The sequence below is a fragment of the Gasterosteus aculeatus genome, chromosome 2, assembly GCF_964276395.1.
Source record: "Gasterosteus aculeatus chromosome 2, fGasAcu3.hap1.1, whole genome shotgun sequence".
Lineage (NCBI taxonomy): Eukaryota > Metazoa > Chordata > Actinopteri > Perciformes > Gasterosteidae > Gasterosteus > Gasterosteus aculeatus.
Genome location: NC_135689.1, coordinates 13808608 through 13826255, shown reverse-complemented (window position 1 = coordinate 13826255; position 17648 = coordinate 13808608). Strand labels below are relative to the sequence as shown.

At 43.5% G+C, this 17648-nt stretch overlaps 1 protein-coding gene across 19 annotated transcripts in view; it reads right to left on the bottom strand.

Annotated features, from left to right (window-relative positions):
- Positions 1-439: 439 nt before the first annotated feature.
- Positions 440-17648, bottom strand: part of prdm16 (PR domain containing 16) — a 155110-nt gene continuing 137901 nt past the window's right edge. For 4 of the 19 annotated variants that reach the window (XM_040192759.2, XM_040192760.2, XM_078084025.1 and 1 more), the window contains 12 exons: positions 15110-15311; positions 14835-15000; positions 14499-14652; positions 12280-13954; positions 12063-12150; positions 10075-10244; positions 9873-9950; positions 9352-9521; positions 7796-7967; positions 5323-5580; positions 4803-4980; positions 440-3717 (listed from right to left, as the gene is read on the bottom strand). In XM_040192759.2, coding sequence (XP_040048693.2) covers positions 3583-3717; positions 4803-4980; positions 5323-5580; positions 7796-7967; positions 9352-9521; positions 9873-9950; positions 10075-10244; positions 12063-12150; positions 12280-13954; positions 14499-14652; positions 14835-15000; positions 15110-15311 — 3446 coding nt within the window. In that variant the 3' untranslated portion in view covers positions 440-3582. The remainder of the gene's footprint in view (positions 3718-4802; positions 4981-5322; positions 5581-7795; positions 7968-9351; positions 9522-9872; positions 9951-10074; positions 10245-12062; positions 12151-12279; positions 13955-14498; positions 14653-14834; positions 15001-15109; positions 15312-17648) is intronic. The other 15 variants (XM_040192763.2, XM_078084009.1, XM_078084043.1 and 12 more) reach the window with 9 other exon arrangements.

Genomic DNA, 17648 nt, shown 5'->3' with positions numbered 1-17648 from the left:
AGAAGTTGTGCATGTGTTAAGCTACCTTTGGTTGGACAGTTGGTTTGTTAGGCAGAACGGAACAGCTTGATCATTCTTAGCACAAGCTTAATAATCATTGTGATATCAGAACCCTCTCCAGGCTCTTTAAAAAAACAATCTCATCAGAGGGATTCCCACGTAGTGACAGGCAGGCTCGCCCCAAACGTTTGTGCAGTAGCACAAGTAGACTTTAATACTACATTGACATATGTTAATAATTTAATTGCCCTTTATAGTATTCATTTAAACAATTCTATTTTCATACTTGTTAATAACCAAACACGCTATTTCCGGATAGAAATGTATCTGCCTTTTCATTGCTTTTTATACTGTGACTTTAAATCCCATCTTTAATGTGGCATACTGAACATTTATTTTTGTCACACACTCACCTGACAGACTCAGGTTACAAATAGAATTTAAAAAGCACACAGGTTTTATTGCATATCAATTTCATGTATAAATTCTTCATAGCATTGGAAAGATTACATTTGGTATACATTGCTATTCTACAGAATTAACATCAGAGTCATATCTTTTCACTGAAATTTCTCTAAAGTACATCTTCAATAATCACAAGCATCAAAAGAACTGCAATTTTCAGAATTGTTCAATATTATTCTACAATCCTTTATTGTTTTTCATTATGTCTTCTCCCACAACTCTTTTCTAACGTCGTTCAGAGCCACCTGCCCAAAACACCTGTAAGGCAGTCAAGAACTTGAAGTCAAACCTACCAAACTAACCACATGTACAATAAGTGCATCTACGGATTTATTTTTTTCTTTCTTTTTTTTTCTTCATTTTTTGATTTCATACACATTTCACAAATGGACATCATTATGACTGCTAAACACGTCATGCACAATATCTTATTTTGTTTTCCATAAACATAACAGAGGCGATATACAACTCAGATTCAAACAAAACAAGCACCATCCATTTAAACCCATATTTTTTCAATGATTTTTTTTTCTTCAGACAAATGCACCATTGTTTTTCCTTCTTTAAAATACTTTACATTTAAAAAGAAACAATATGTATATTTTTACTTTCTCCTGTAACAGTGGGGGAAAACAGCAACCATGTTCTATTATGCTGAAACGTATTTCAGCGACCATCTGCCAGAATACTTTCTGACGTTGGCAAAATGGAATACTTCAATGCCTTCAATTATTTTGCTTTACTTATTACAGTAGTCCATGACATGAAATACTACATATAATCACCTAAAATAAAAAACGTAGCAACCCAAGCCTTTACATTTTATAACCACGACTTGAGAAAAACAATGTGTTTATCATGAATGAAATCTCATTCAGTAGAATTATTTTTAAAAAAAGACTTCTGTCTTTAGAAAAATTGAGATGACGCAGCAGTCCTCGTCAGCATCACGCTGCCACCGGCTGTCGTGAATAGAAATTACAGTGCTTCTGTTCCAGAAATGTACTCATCCCTCCATGTTAAACTCAAGCTGGTTACCAATCAAATGGGAAACCAGTCGGAAAATGTTCTACTTTCTAGAAACCAAAGCCGGATCGATTTATGGTTTAAGTACAAGCTTCAGGCTTAGTTCTGTGAGTCCCGGGACGCAGGCAGGACCAAGGCGACAATTATCAACAATGCTCAACCTCCCCGGCCCCTGTTATCTTTATCTACAGTACCCCCCATGGAATGAGATTGTATTATGATCTCAGAAGAATATCAGGGAATATAAAGTTAGATTCATGATCTAGTGTTTCTGTTTTTCCTGTCCAGAATTTAAAAAATGATATTAGAAGAAGATATTGTTCTGCACATTGAAAAGACAAACCAGCATAATCATGATATTGATTTTAACGCCATCTGAGGTCTAGTGTGATTTCATTCTGTGTGAGTGTTTTAGACTTTTGGAACATGTTTTGTAGGATAACTAATTTAAAAAAAGAATATTCATTGTTTACACAACATATAGCAGGTGACACACGGAGGGGAAAAGGGAACTTGATGTGGAAGAAACTGGTCGGATTCAATAGTGTGACAACACAATGCCCTTTCCTGATATTTGTCCAAGTTTGACCCCCGTAATACTGGAACCAATTCAAACACAATCAGCATACTGGGTAAAATGGGCGAACTGAAAGAAGAAAAAACAATAAACACTGCAGGACGATACATTGCAAAATAGGATCTAAAGCTAACTACAGCTATATTTCACTATAAATAAAAACAATGAATTTCATGGGTTCTTTCCATTATGGCACACTAACGCATCAACAGATTCAGAACCCCCCCCCCCCCCCTCGTTCTCTCCTTCTGACGCTCATTCCTTCAGTATCACGAAAAAGAGGGATGAAATGACATGCCTTCATTTTCACTCCTCCAGTCATAACAAAACAACCAAAAATAAATACATACACACATTTCTGAAATCAATTATAGAAGAGCGTAATAATAAGAAAAAAAACTATGACAGCAAATGCAAGCCCCTTGGAAATGAAATGATTGTCAGAGAACAAAACATTTTCTATGGGTTATTTGGCACATACCACTCTTGCTATGAACATCTAGGTTATTTTGTACATCACATGTCAATATCATAGAATTTTGGTCCTTCTCTAAAATAATTATATTAACAATTTAGCACTGTGGTGCCTACAAAAAACAATACTGTGGTATCTAAGAGGAGAGGAAGTAAATAAAATTAACAAATGATGATGAAATAAACAAGCAGAGAAAGACTTTCCTCATCTTTTGAGTATGATTTGAATTCATTTTCAGCATGATCAAATGGGGTAACCAAATACAATGGCTAGTGTCCCAGATTGCTCATCAAAATCACCAGTTGCTGTGCACATTTGAACATTTAACATCGTTCTCCATGTAATCATTTAAAAAATCAACAGTCTACTGGAATTTGTATTCCCTCAAGTAACATTTAGTGTGGTGCTATTGTTAATTCTGCAGTTACAACTGAAGTAGGATCAGTACACGCCTGTGATTGGTGAAGGGGGGGATGTGTGTGGGGGGGGGGCAGGAGACAACAGTACACGCGCCCACCATGTTCCCGGTGAAACACCAACACCTTGTGGAGGTGCAGTGCGAACGCAGGGCGGATGCTGCAGTGCTTGTAGTCGGCCTGAGAGCCGGGCGTCGGGTCTCCGTGCTGCTGCAGTGAGCTCGTGGACTTGGGGAGAGTCAGAGTGATGCAGAGTTTCAATGCTGTTGAGAAGCATTCATCATGTCCTTCACATCAACAGGAGCTAAGCAGTGCTTTCTTTTGGAGTCTTTTGAGATGTCTCACACAGGGACAATCTCTCCCCCCTCGCTCTCTCACTCAAACCTATACACACACACACACACACACACACACACACACACACACACACACACACACACACACACACACACACACACACACACACACACACACACTCACACTCCACACTAACATATTCTTTCTATCTTGAATGAATGTGACAACACATGTCTCGTCTAGCGTCCTCATCTTTCGCTCCTCATGTCCACTCTGTCACATGTTCAATGTTTCTCCTCCTCTTCCTACCGCGTCCGCTCTCTCGTCTACATGTGGTTGAGCGGGTGAAAGCCGCCGGTCTCAGACGGTCCACCTCCCATGCTCAGCCAGGCGTCCAGGGAGTTCTGGGAGGGCGCGTGCAAAGGGTTGTTCTCCGAGAGGGACAGCATCATTGCATAAGCCTGCGGGAGGAGACAGGTGACTTTTAACAACAGGAAGCAACTCACTACTTTCAAACGCTTATTATTAGGTAACATGTCAGACAGAGTCATATCTTTGAGGCATTTTACAATTTTACATTTGAATGTTTTTGGTAAATAAAATATTGACGATGACATCAATATGAGATGTCTTTGGCATATTTTACTGACATTTTTAATAAACCTTTTATTTTTGTCTATCTACATACCTAACTTTATTATCTTCATTTTTCTTAAGGATCTTTATGGAATAATACATGATCAGTTGTATACTACTGTGATATTTCTATGCATATCCTAGCATGGGACACTATTGGATGCTGTTTATGGGACACTTCACTTGGATACATTTGTGGCAGTTTGTGGCAGTTTCTATGACATTCTGTATGTCATACTATACTATTGCTTCGAATTTCCATTATGAAATCCTGCTCCATGATGAAGAGTTTTCATGTATATTATTTAAATGCTTATTTGTATGACAACTTTTGGGACAGCCTGCAGTTTTCTCTCAGTTTTCAAGGACCCTTAAAGTTTTAATAACTTAGTGCTAATCTAACGAGCATGAATGTTTCCATTTCATATCTGCATTATACTGCCAGGTTATCCACTACAATTGCTAAAAACCATCAATATTCAACATCGGGTCTCTGTTTGTAGTGTTAATATTGATGCAGATTTACAAAATGCTTCACAATTCAGGATGCCGTATCATTTCATACCATCATTTCTTGACAATAGACCTGGTAAAGGTTTCAAAACGATCAGTTTAAAGCAGGTTACAGTATATGTAAGTCAATCAAGTGAAAGGAAAAAAGACGAGAGAACACAGGAAAAGAGGCACCTTTTAGTTAGAGCTTCAGTCTGAACCAACAAACTCGTCTCTCCTTTCTTTCCTTTTTTAATTGGAGTTATCATGTTGTTGTTTTCAGCAATTTAGATGAATAATTTAATTGTGTGTGTTGCTATATCTCCATCCTTGATTTCCTCACCGTACGATTCCATCGAAAGATGAAACTTGTCATATTAAATTATTATTGTGTTTCCTTCATCCTTGAGCCACATACCTGGGTTTTAGCCTGCCTGTACAATGTCTCTTTCAATGCCTCCGACTCTAGTGAAGTGTTAAATATGTCTTTAACATCAAAGGGTTGCTCATCACTGGCTGCTTTACGTAACCCGTCCAGACTCTTGGGAAAGCTTGGCAGACCCTCCAGGTCCAGGAGAGAGCCCTCCTCTATACACCTGCACAGCGTGGATGGGTGGAGGAATGGGGCAGTGTGGATGGTGGGTAGACGGGTGGATGGGTGTTGGGATGAAAAGGTGGACGTTGGGAAGGGATAGATGGAGATTCAATGCAATGGAGGGCGAAGGTCAACGAAAGGAGGAAGTTAAAGTGAAAGAAGACATGAGGGGAATAGAAAAGAAGAGGTAAGATCAATAAATGGACATTTAGAGGAGGAAAAGGACAGAAGGGCAGGAGCTGAACCTTTTGCGGTCTGTGTTGGTGGGTGTTGTGTTTAGTAGAGGCCTTAGTTAAAACACACAACCTCATGTGGATCTCTGCCTAATTAACAGAAAGAATACCTGCGAGTGTGTTCGTAGCCCATAGCCAGCGGAGCCGCCTCCGTCTCTTCCTCCTCCTCGTCCTCCTCATACACTCCCGTTGTGACGAGAGACGGGGACTCGGGCGCCTCATCGTGAGATTTCTCTGTCAGGCTGCCTTCCTCTTCCTCCTCATCGTCGCCCTCCACTTCCTCTTCCTCTTCCTCAAGCCCCCGGTGCCCGAGCTTGGAGTTGGACAAACTGTGGCTCGGTGGAAGTTCCTCCTCAGCCTGTCCTGATCTGCAGAGGGGTCAAAGGTCAAAGCAGAGAGGCCGTGTTAGCGATGTTTGAAACCGTTGACTGAGTGACATTTCAAAACAAAGCAATTTTTTTTAATTTGGCAAGACACAAAACAAACGGCTTAAAGGGAAAACGCTTGGACTCATGGGTTGTGGAGGAGCCTGTTTTAGAAGAAATAATGGAATAAATCAGAGCATGTTTGCATTGTTTTTTTTTTTTCTTTTTAAAAACCGATCACCTCATATGCAAATTCTTCTGAATACCTAGTAGATTTGAAGGGAGAACTAGAACTACTAGACACCAAGTCCAGCGTCCACAGAAACAACACGGGTGCTGACTCTGCGCCCCGGGGCACTTTTCAGGCGGCCCACACGTGATTAATTCACCAGCTCCTCGGAAACAGAGCAGGAGATGTCCCGCTTCAGACTGGTTTCCCACCCTGTAACGGGGGGACATACTTTGTGCGACTGGGGGAAGACGATGGCTGATCTGCAAACAGGCTATCAGCACACCGCCATTAGGACCTGCCATCTGCACATTCTCCAGCCAGCAACCCCAGACCGCGATGCCGTGGCTCATGATATCATTTCCTCTGGGACGGCAAATTTACCCCTTCCATTTTTGCCACACGGTGGACATTTATCAAATCAGACAGGGTTACCTCTGGGACGGGGCGCACGGGGACACGATTGGGTCACACACAGTGGGTGGGTAAATGCGGGTAAGGGGATTGTGGGGGGGAGAGAAAAGTTCTCCTCTTTCAATCTAGATTAAATATCACCACGATCAAATTGCAAAGCTGGTTGGCGGGGGGGGGGGGGGGGGGGGGGGGGGGGGGTCCATGCCTATGTACAGAGAAAGAAGCGTAGCTCTGACAGGGGGGGTCCTGGGTTCTGTCACTTAGTCTAAACACGTCAGTTTGGTGTTTGTGTTAGCCGGCTGGGGGTATGGATGTAGCGGGTGGATGGGGGAAGAGCTCCATCATCAGTGGATCTCCTGGATAAATCCCCAAACTTGAGTTCCCCTCAAGAGTCCAGAATGCCGGCCATTGAAGCCCAGACCCTGACAAGCAGCTTTTATCCAAACCAGGTCCTGGTCGCAGCTCTTGTTATGAGCTGGATTACAGTCTGAAGGAGAGGGATACCTCTTAGTCCTTCAAGACAATACAATATATTTTTTCTATTCCATCTAAACCCCTCAACTCGTGTCTTTAAAGCGTCCCACCCCTAGGACAACAGTAATGTCTCGGCATCTCCAACGTCCCCGGCCTGGAAACTGGTCAAAGAGCAAGAGCTGCAAGAGACTTTTATTTTGACTGGCTGTAAAGCCAAAAAAGGGGGAAAAAATAGGTTGCGGAGGCGGTTAAAAGTGATTACAGATGATCATGGACGTGTGTTTTCGTTTGTCGTCTGACTTAAGTCACTCAGAGGGAGAATAAACAGCAGGCTGTCTGGTGGGTGGACAGAAAGAATAATACGTAATTACAGACATTAAAATGTCAGGCCAGCTTGTTGTGGATGAGACTTAGTATTGATCCCAGATGGCAGAAGGGCCAAATTGCCACTGGGTCTGTTGGCCATAATGCATAAGTAGGGGGGAGAAATGATGGAGAGACACAACGTGTCTCACAAAAAGTGAGACTACCAGAAAGGAACAGAATGAGATGAAGTGTGTATAGAGTCATGGAATGAGGTAGTAACATTGTTTCAGGATAATATTTCATCCATTTATACCGTTCTTGCCTAAATCTCCCACAAACTCAGATGCTAACACTGAAAGTAGAGTGTCTGTTTGGTATAGTCACCTTTTAGAGTGCGAAAAAAACACAAAATGAGCACTGTTAATGCAGCTGCATTACTGCAAGTACACTGCATGAAATGTGTTGTTGGGGACACGGACATACAAACTCAAGCCACTGGAGGGCGCTGCACACCTAGTAATAGCATGGAAGTCACGCCGTACACAGAGAGAAAAGGGGCTAAAAAAACTATGAGCAAAACAACTGTTGCTTTCAGTTAAACAAAATGTGTGTGATTGTTGCTGCTTTTCCAAAGCTGGATACAGGAATTCATTCCCTGATAAGGGGAAGGATGTCATAAAGTGAGAGTTAGGACACTTCATGCTGTAGCTTGAGGTTCATGATCAGGTTTTAGTAAGCGTCGGCCCGGAGAGGAGATCAAATGTAATGGTCCGTGTGAGCAACCCTCCTCGTTACCTCTTATCCGTGGAGCTGGAGGCCTGGTTCATCTCATTGTTGGAAATGAAATTGCGGATTTCTGAGAAGTAGGAGTCCTCCTTCTCATCTAAAAGTGCATGATTGTCTGGCTCGGAGTTCGGGGAGGAGATGGTGGTTCCTAGGTTGGAAAGCATCCCAGACTGCTGGCTCACTGTGGAGGAAAGCGTGCCGTCATACAGATTCACACGCACAACCACAGCAATCAGACACACACAACCACACACACAATGATGATTAGCTTGATGATCATCATGTTAAATAATGTGGTTGCTATTAGAATTATAAACATTATTTTGTTCATTATTTTTTCAGAGGATCAGATGCATTCTTGTGATGTGAAACTGGGTTGAACATATTCAAACAAACAGGAAAATAAATTCTGAAGGAGGTAACAGTGACCAAAGGAGAGCTTTGTTACAACAAAAAGGGCTTTTGTTTCATTTGTGTTGAATTCTTGCATGATTTTACATGACCTTCTTTAGAAATGTATGAAGGCGGAGACCACTGTAACATGCAGCATCACCGGGGAAGCCACTTTTTTGGCTTAAATCTAAAATTAGATTAGTCTGTATCAGAAGGAAGGTTGGACAGTTGATGGGAGAAAAAAGGTCCGATTTGAACTGGGACGTTGCCGTTCAAGTTTTTAAAACAAAGCCTATAATCTTGTCTATGTTTTTATCCTGGAACACTAAAATTGTAAGAAGCGGATGTGACAGTCTTGGAAGAGGTGAACAAACCCTTATTGCTGCAGAGACGTGAGGCCAGAGACATGTTTAACTTGTGCATGTGTAGTCAAACTCCAACCTTAATTTAGACTGTATATTTACGTTGCATTTATAGGTTCAGAAAAATATTTTCCTTTCATTTATCTTAGTTTCTTTCTTTTTCTTACAGGCTTTATAACATTGCTCTTGGATGAATCACAGTGGTATTTAGAGTAAAGGATGTTGCCATTTTCCAAATTTAATTCTAGCAGTGTTCGTGTATCGGTTATGTATGTTATCTTAGTAAGTATCTGTACAATTTACATTGAATACTTTTAACAGACGTTATTTGCTTACTTCAATTTGACTCAGAATAACAATCAAGGATACATCAGGAACTAAACATACAGGCACTGAACAATGAATTGCCTTATTTACATACTCAAGTGAAACAATTGCATCCCTTGGTATTTGAGAAAGTTAGACTTTGTGTTGGTGATGTCACATCCTCTGGTTTATAATAAGTTGCACAAGGTAAAAACCCAGCGCATTGCTGTGTTTCATTAGGCTGTCATTTCAAATTTAGAAATATTAGCATTAGAGATCATTCAGTTAAAAGGTTTTTGTTCCATCCCTTTTCAGAAGCACACTCCCAGACTGGGCATACAAGGGTGTTAAATTTAAATAAAGTGTGAATTCTTTAATTAATAGATCTTCCTTCTTAAATCATTCACAGCACAAAGCTAAACATTCTCTGTCGGTAACTACATTTGGGTTCTCACAGCCTCACTCTCGTCAGATCAAACTGAATCAAACATGTGGCAAACTGACCAGGTATGTTCTCATGCTCGTGCTTCTTGAGATGGCGGTCGAGGTTGGTTTGTTGACCGAAGCAGCGGTTGCACAGGTGACACTTGAAGGGTTTTTCCTTGTTGTGGATGTTGCGAACGTGGCGTTGAAGATTGGATGAGATGCTGAATGAGCGGTCACAGTATTTACACCTGCGAACGGAGAACAAAGTGAGCAGGAACTTCCCTTCAACCAGAGATGGAGAAAGTGTTCACGGGGATTTTATAACACACCTGCTGAGTTGATCTCACCTCATTTGCAAAATAAACAATAATAAAATACTTTCTTTCATTTAAACAACATATTGGCTGTTGCCAATGATCCTCTTTAACTCTTTTTGGATTTTTCATTGGCTTTTGGCAAAGATGAACCGAACTGGTTCCTCTCTCACTACATGATTAAATGTTTACATCTCAGTGCATGGAACTCATTGGCTCATTGTTGTGTGAGTAAAATGAATGAATGAACAGCAGAGATGACTAGACTGAACCAAAATAGAATACCTGTAGGGTTGTTCCCCTGTATGTGTCCGCAAGTGTCTGGTGAGGTTTGCCGAGCGAGGGAAGATTTTCCCACAGTACCTAGAGGCAAAATCGCAAAGGAAGGAAGGGAAAGGGGCGGTTAAGCAATATCTTATATTTATTATATGTCATATAAACGTATGCTCAACACTGGGAATGACCCGCTGCACCACAGGGCATTTACCTGCAGGAGTAACGCTCCTTGCCCTTGCGGAGGATGGCGTCGGAGAGGGACGGTGGTGGTGAGCGGAAATTGAACAGTGGATGAGCGTGTTGCAGCGAATTGGGCGGCGCGTCCAGTTTCAGAGCACCGAAGCTCTCGAGCTTCTCCGTCATGTTCTCCATAGCTGACATCTGAGGACAGAACAGGGGAGATCAAACGATGATGGGAATGAGAATCAAGATAGTTCTTTTTCTTCTTTTTTCATCTAAAGGTGATCACAGTCAAACCAGTATTTGTGGATTAAAGGTTTAAAAACATTGTGGTCATAAGCTCATACGGCCATTCTGACATTACATTATATATATCAATTTTATCTTTAGGGCTTACATGTCTCTCTTTCTCTCTAAATACATGTATTAGAGAGGGAGAGAGAAAAGGAAGCCCTGAAAACAAAGACAAAATGTCAGGAAAAAACGGAGCGAGGGTCAGAGAAAGATGACGGAAGCTTTGAGGAAGCTGTATGTCAGAGTTGAGCCTTAATAGTTAATTGTGTTAAAGGCGAGTCACCTCCATGACCTATAACACAAACAAAAATGCTCAAGTACCCGTGCCCCCCACCCCTCTCATACACCCCAACCTCCAGCCTCGCTGCTTTGTTCTGCACCTCTTATGTTCCTCTGCAGAAGCTACTGCTGCCGGCTGGCAGAGCGGCTAAATGAGGCATTCAAGAGTCCCGATCGGAGCTGTACAATATAGTTTGAGATACCCACGGCTGATAGCCACTTCCCCTCCCTTACAAGCATGTGAACAAAAGGGACCAGTTATGTAGGAGTTTATTTGCCAAAAACTGCTTACATCCTTCCTTTTTTAGTGAATACGGGAGGGGAGAGACGGGGACAGACACTCCGTCTCTATGTGTTTATTCACAGTCTGAGAACGTGTGGAGGGGGAGCACGGTGGTTCCGACATGAGCCTGAATTAGGGGTGGCATTGTTTTTGTAGAAGTGGGAGGATCACAGCTGAGACACCGTGAGACATGTTTTTAAATGCGTGTGAAAACTTTCCATAACAGGGAGCAATTATGATGCTGTATTATCCGATGATGAAAAATACAACGTTATGAGTCCATAGTGAGTGTTACTCGCCATTGCCATTAAATCTGCTTTTGTTTACAAACAACACAATACATGTGTAATACCATGTAGGACAATAAATGTTATTTTTATTTAAATTGATGTGTGTGCCTATGCAGTAAGTGAGTGTTTTGCTAAGTCACAGTTGATAGAGGACAGAGATTCCCAGGTCAGATTAAACAGTTTCCCCATCGAGAGCCCCCCATTCTCCTGGAGACAAACACAGGATGTCCTTGATGGACACCGTGCTATTATCTAGCCCGCCAGCCAGCCACGGAGAAAAAGGTCGGAGGGGGTCGAGTTGTTAGGTGGTCTGTGGGCTCCCAGCGCATGAAACAATGCCACAACTAAGATTAGCGTGGCCAGGAGAGGCAGTTTGCTACAATTCAAACGGTTATTATTCTCTCTTTTTATTAATACTATCATTGCTTGTAATCAAGGCTTGCAGAGGTAGGGAGGGTCTGGGGACAGTCGAACAATGTGACTGATTATCAAAGGGGTTGCGATAACAGACTGTGTCTTCTGAAAAAGGTAGAAGTGACGAAGTGCACAGGCGCCATTCAGTAAACAAAGGAAGAAATCATAGAGAACCCTTGAGAAAATAACATCAACACTGTGGAATGATGGTGCATAGGGCCCTATCAATTCAGGTTACAGCAGCGTGGGAGGCAGGACTGAGGTATTTTCACATAATACATGGTTCGAGAATAATAGTCAATTGTATCTGGGAATAATCGGCCTATGAGCGATACCTGGAGGTAAACTGTTCTCTACTCCCTTGTTGTATGTGTTTTTTGTTTGAAAGGTCATGTACCTTTGTTTGCGGTTTCTACGGCTGCAAATTTGTCCGTCTGTGAGTGAGTGCGGTGAGCCTACCTGTGGATGGAAGAGTGGCGGGGAGGGCCTGAGGAATTTTTCCTTCAGAGCTCCTACGGGGTCGAGTAGCTTCCTCTTCTCCACCCTGCTGGACCAACAACAAGGCAGAGGGTTACGTACCAAGGTCACAGTTCATCTACGACCTCACACCGCATGCTCAACACAGTCTGTGTGAACATAAAAGCGTTACTATCTGGTCTAATCGGGGCTGAAATACCTGTATATTGGGTCCATGAAGAACGCTGAGGGCTTGGCGTAGTGTAGGGGTGGCGGCTGGTGTTGCTGTGCGTGTTGCTGCTGGTGCTGGGCAATGGCTGAATGGTGCAACGACTGGGAATGATGCTGTGGAAACCCAGCTGGGGTTTCGTCCTTGACGGAGACCCCCTTTCCAACTCCAAAGATGTGGTTTTTTCTATTTTGTGGCTCAGCCACCACACCGTTGTGGCCACCTCGGCTCCGGCCGCCAATGCTCAGGTCCAACGGCTGTTCTTCACCGCTAGGTGTTGCCAAAGGTCCACTGCTGCTCCCGGTACTACTTTTGGGGTTTGAGGGGTTTGCTGGAGTAGGATGAGCTGACTTGGGCTCCTTGGCCTTTGTGGTGAGATCAAATGGGGACTCTGCTGTGGGAGCAGGAGCTCGTGGTCCACCCGACACCATCTTGTGCAGTTGCTCGTGAGGTGACTTTGGCTCCGCCTTAAAGAACATGCCGGGATTGAGGGCACTTCGATCAGCGGCGAAGGGATAGAGGGAGTTGTGGAAATTGGGCAGAAACTGGAAGGGAAACATGGAATGGTAGGGCAATGGACCCATCTTCTTCTCCGGATGGAGCCCAATCAAACCTGGACCAAAGTATTTCTCAGCAATAGACGCGATGGCTTTTATGGAATCTGTAGTGGCTGCATTTGCATTTGTGTGGGTGGGCGGGAGAGCTTGCTCATCGGGCGGGGGGAAGAAGGAGTGCTGGGATGATGCAGAAAACTGAAAGGGACGCTCAACAGAAAAGTTCCCAGAACTAGACACAGCTGTTATCAATGCACTGTCTGTGTCTTCTAACTGGTGGCCTTCTTGACTTGAAATGGCGGACGGCTTCCTTCTTTTACCACTTCGCTCACGTTCACTCTCTCCGTCGCTCTCCAGGTCAGAACCATCACCGGAGGCTGTACCAGTGGTGGTCTCCAAATCTGTCCCGCTTGTGGTGTTAACGTCTTCAAGATCACTACCGTCAGATAAGTCTGCCATCTTAGATTTGGGCTTGGCTTCTCCAGAAGAAAAATTCAGTTTGTTCTCCTTTTCTTTGACTTCCAGCTGATTCAAACTGTTACCTCCATTGGTGTTTGTAGAGCTAACCAGGGACAGTGGAGGAGCATCTAAGGGACTTCGAGGCAATTTCACCTCTTGACTGCCACCGCCCAGCGGGTTCTTTAACAAGGGGCTAGCCGGCAATAAAGGTGGTCGCTGATACAGTGATGGGGAGAAGAGCCCTGGGAAACCATGAGGTAGGGGTGGGAAGCCCTGGGCTCCAGGGGAGAAGGGCAACCCAGCATGAGGGTGAGGTCTAGAAGGAAAGTAGTCAGTGAAGCCTAAACCTGAATGGTTGAGGCCTTGGAGGTGGGGATGGTGGGACTTGACCTTGGCCATGATGGGGCTGGAGCTCAGGGGGATGCCAGGGTTGAACATCCCTGCTGGAGAACCGTAATGGTTTTTGCCCTCACAGAAGCGGCGGTGCTTGTTGAGGGAGGAGGTAGTGCTGAACAACTGCCCACAGTCTTTACATTTGATCTGGGTACGGCAGTCAGCATGCATGCGCTTGTGGCGGCAGAGGTTGGAGAACTGGGTGTAGGATTTGTGGCACACCTCGCCTGGGGGAACAAATAGACGCAGCCCATCAGGGCCTGGTTAAACCCATTTTAACACTGTCTCTAACTTTGTATACCAAATCAATAGCAACACATACATGTGAATGGAAACTGATGATGAAAATAACAACACTACTTATTCTGCAAATTGATAAATCACTCCTAAACTACTGTATCTACGTTGTGTGTAATTTACAATAATAACTGAACACATGCAATAAATATTATGACAAGTATGTTTATCTAATTTACTAAAAGAGAGCAAAAATAACTGACTCTAATCTGTGATTAAAAGGGTTAATATTTTAATATCATTATTATCATTACTTAAGCAGCAAATCAAATTAATATGAACTATATGTCAACGTGTGTGCTGTGAAAGAAGATATTCATAAACAAATGCATAGTTTACATTACACAATCAAATCAATTGCAAAGTAAATATGATCCATGGTCCTGTATGCCTGGTTCAAAAGATTTAAACAGGATCAAAAAGTAGATGAAGTGGACAAGAAATAGGTACAAAACAAACGGACTGTGAAGAATAGGACAGCCATTGACTTTGAAAGCTCTCACTTACAGATAAAAGGTTTGACGCTGCTGTGGATGTGCTTGTGCTGCTTGAGGCCTGACGAGGTGGCAAAGGTCTTGCCACACTCGGGGCACGTGTGAGCGCGTGCCCCCACGTGCTGGGAGCGGATGTGACGCTGAAGGTTGCTGGGATCTGTGAACACCTGGAATATGAAATAAGAGCATGAAAATACAACGTACGCTAAAGTTAGCATGCAAAGAATGCTGTTCCTTAAGAATGACAAACATCTATGTCCAGTCCCATTAAGACTGAAGCCTAAAAAAACAAGACCAGCAGAATTTCTGAAGCAGAGGATAAAGCTTGTGTGTACAGTGCACAACTTACGTGCCGGGTATGCTGTACCTTATCACAGTTTTCACACTCAAAACGCTTGCCACTGTCATGTGACATCTGGTGACGGATGAGGTTGGACTTCCAGTTGAAGGCTTTGGGGCACTGGTCACACTTGTACTCCCTCTCCTCTGTATGGACTATCATGTGTTGGCCCAGACTTGATAATGAAAGCACAAGACCATCAGTGAAATCCATCCCAGTCACAACTCAGGGATAAATGGACTGACTAAAATGAGGGTAGAAATTGTTATCATGCGTCTGTGTACCTGTACTCATTTGGGAAAATCTTCTCACAGTCTTTACATTCGTGGACGGGCTCGTCGCTGTCCTCGCGTTCCTGCTTGAAGTCCTCTCTCAGTGTGTCAAAGATGGAGCCGCTACTAGAGCACGAATACTTCTGGTGCCGCCGCAGCTCAAGCGTTGAGGAGAACAGCTCATCACAGTCTTCACAGCGGTACATCTGCTCGTCTGCACATACACAAATACAGTATTTGTTCAAACACCAAATAAGTAAGCTTCCTGAAAAGTTCTGTCCACATAACAATTAAATAAACAAAATGTCTAGTGTGTAGTTTTTTTTAACTATTCTTTAAAAAACATCCTATGAAATATATCAGTGAAAAGGGGTGAAAAGGTTATGTGTGTGTTAGTTACGGCCGAACAGACTCCTATTCAAACGCTAAAAGCAACAATCCTGCAATTGACATGGCCATAAAATGGAAATCAATTAGCGGTGAAATGTGGCCCTCATTAACCCAGTTAATTGCTTGTTAAAGCAAGTGTTTGCTTTAGACTGTGGGTGTAATAGTGCACAAGGGAAACAATAGGGGTCGGTCTTCCCCTTCCATGTTGATAACCTTTACAATACTTCTCGCTACCAAGGTCAAATACATAAAACACACCGGCCGGCTTTTTCAATAGCAAGTTCCTGAGTCAAACGCCAAGTTCAACAGATCGGGGGAAAGCCCAGCGGCGTGTCTTTGTGTGTGTATATGTGTGCTTGCATAGGAATGTTTTCCAAAAAGAATGAGCCACTAGGAACAGAGGTAAGCAAGGGCACGGTGGCGCCAACCCCATGGTGATCTCAGCGCCAACCTGTCATACCCTCTTTGCCATGACCCAAGTCGCCCCCCCCCCAGGAGTCCCATCGCGCCACGCACACCGATCCATCATTTCAAGGTGTACTAAATGAGTTTATCCAAAATGACTTACAGTGTATGGCTCACCTGTTTTCTACCGCATGTGACCGTTTATCCAGCTGGAACTTCTTGGGCACATTAAAAGGGCATTAGTGTAACAGCATTGTGTCTAACCTTGGGGAGAAGGATAAATGACCTTCTGGTCAATGGGCCATTACGCTGAGCTTACGCGCTAAACTAACGCGCTCACTCCGACGTCAGCACGCAAAAGCTTTCATCTGAAGACCAAACACCTCAGCCCTCCTACTTTGGGGAAAGAAGAGGTGGTGCGAGCACAACTACAGTATTTGTTGTTGAATTTGACAAACAACGTGGGTGTTTAGTGAATCCCTGCGCGAATGCCCACGTCTGAATGCGTCTCTACGTGTCTCAATGACGATACTCGCGAACAGGGGTGATTGCATTTATCCTGTGTTTCTTCAGTAAGTCTGGTCTGGGGCGGTGTTGGGGAGACGGGAGGGGGGGGGGGGGGGGGGTAGGGCGGGTATAAAGGGGAGACTAATAGCTCTCTGGGAGACGAATGGAAGCACAATTATGTGCAGTTTAACAGCTAATCTGGGAGCATGGGTGAGGTCTCAGGGGACTCCTCAAGTCCTCTACTTCAAATTCCTTCTCCGATAAGCCAGACACAGAGAGCGGGGCTGCACTGCCAAGCTCCCACTCAGCCGTGCTACACACACACACACACACACACACACACAAACTCAAATACAGGGACACAAAACAGACGTCGTCCCTTCAGTTGCATGGACTTCAACTGTCTCTCTTTGTCTTTCTGCTTTGCTCCCTTTCTCATATACAAATAAAAATCCTTGAAACACAAAATGTTACATTTTCTTTTTTTACCCCGTCTTTATTTTATTCCCCATCATCCATCTCTCTTGCGCATGCCAAACCTAACACCACATACTTTGGCTCTGACACACACCTTCTGGCAGGTGTAGTGTCTCCCTTTACTCGGTCCGCCTCACTCTTTCTTTGGTTCACATACATCGGCCTACACACAGAGAGATTGAACTAATTGTTTACAAGCCTGCTCCGTTTTTGACGCACTTCTACAACATGCCAATCTGCTTCTTTTAAATAATGCCGTTTGCTTTGAGCTTCTGTTCCCTCTCGTGTCTTTGGCGATTCGTGCATAAACGGCGCATCACGCAGGAATAAACCCAGTGAACTGCAGAACATCTCATGCACATCTTGTTCTCACTTCACCGTTTTATAGTCAGTGACAAGAAAGAGTAATCAGATTTTTTTTTTTTTCGTCCGTGGTTCCAGGAAGACTGGAAACATAACAAAACAATGTTACCTGACAACAGCATTTCACCACAATAAGTCCAAGATGTTTAAAGGAATACAGTGGAACTACGGCCCCTTTTCCGCTTAAGTGAACTCTAAAAGAAAAAGCCAGATTGACAGTGATGGCTGCCCAAACTAGATTATGTGATAAAGTATTGGATATATTCAGTCTGACGTTTAAAGGCATGGTTTAAAACATGTGAAGCCAACAATGAAGGAGGTTAAAGGGGGGGACGGGCGGGGGACAATGTACCTAAAAATGTGGCACACTTTGGAAAGTGATCCAGTAGGCCTGTACTGTGCACGCAGA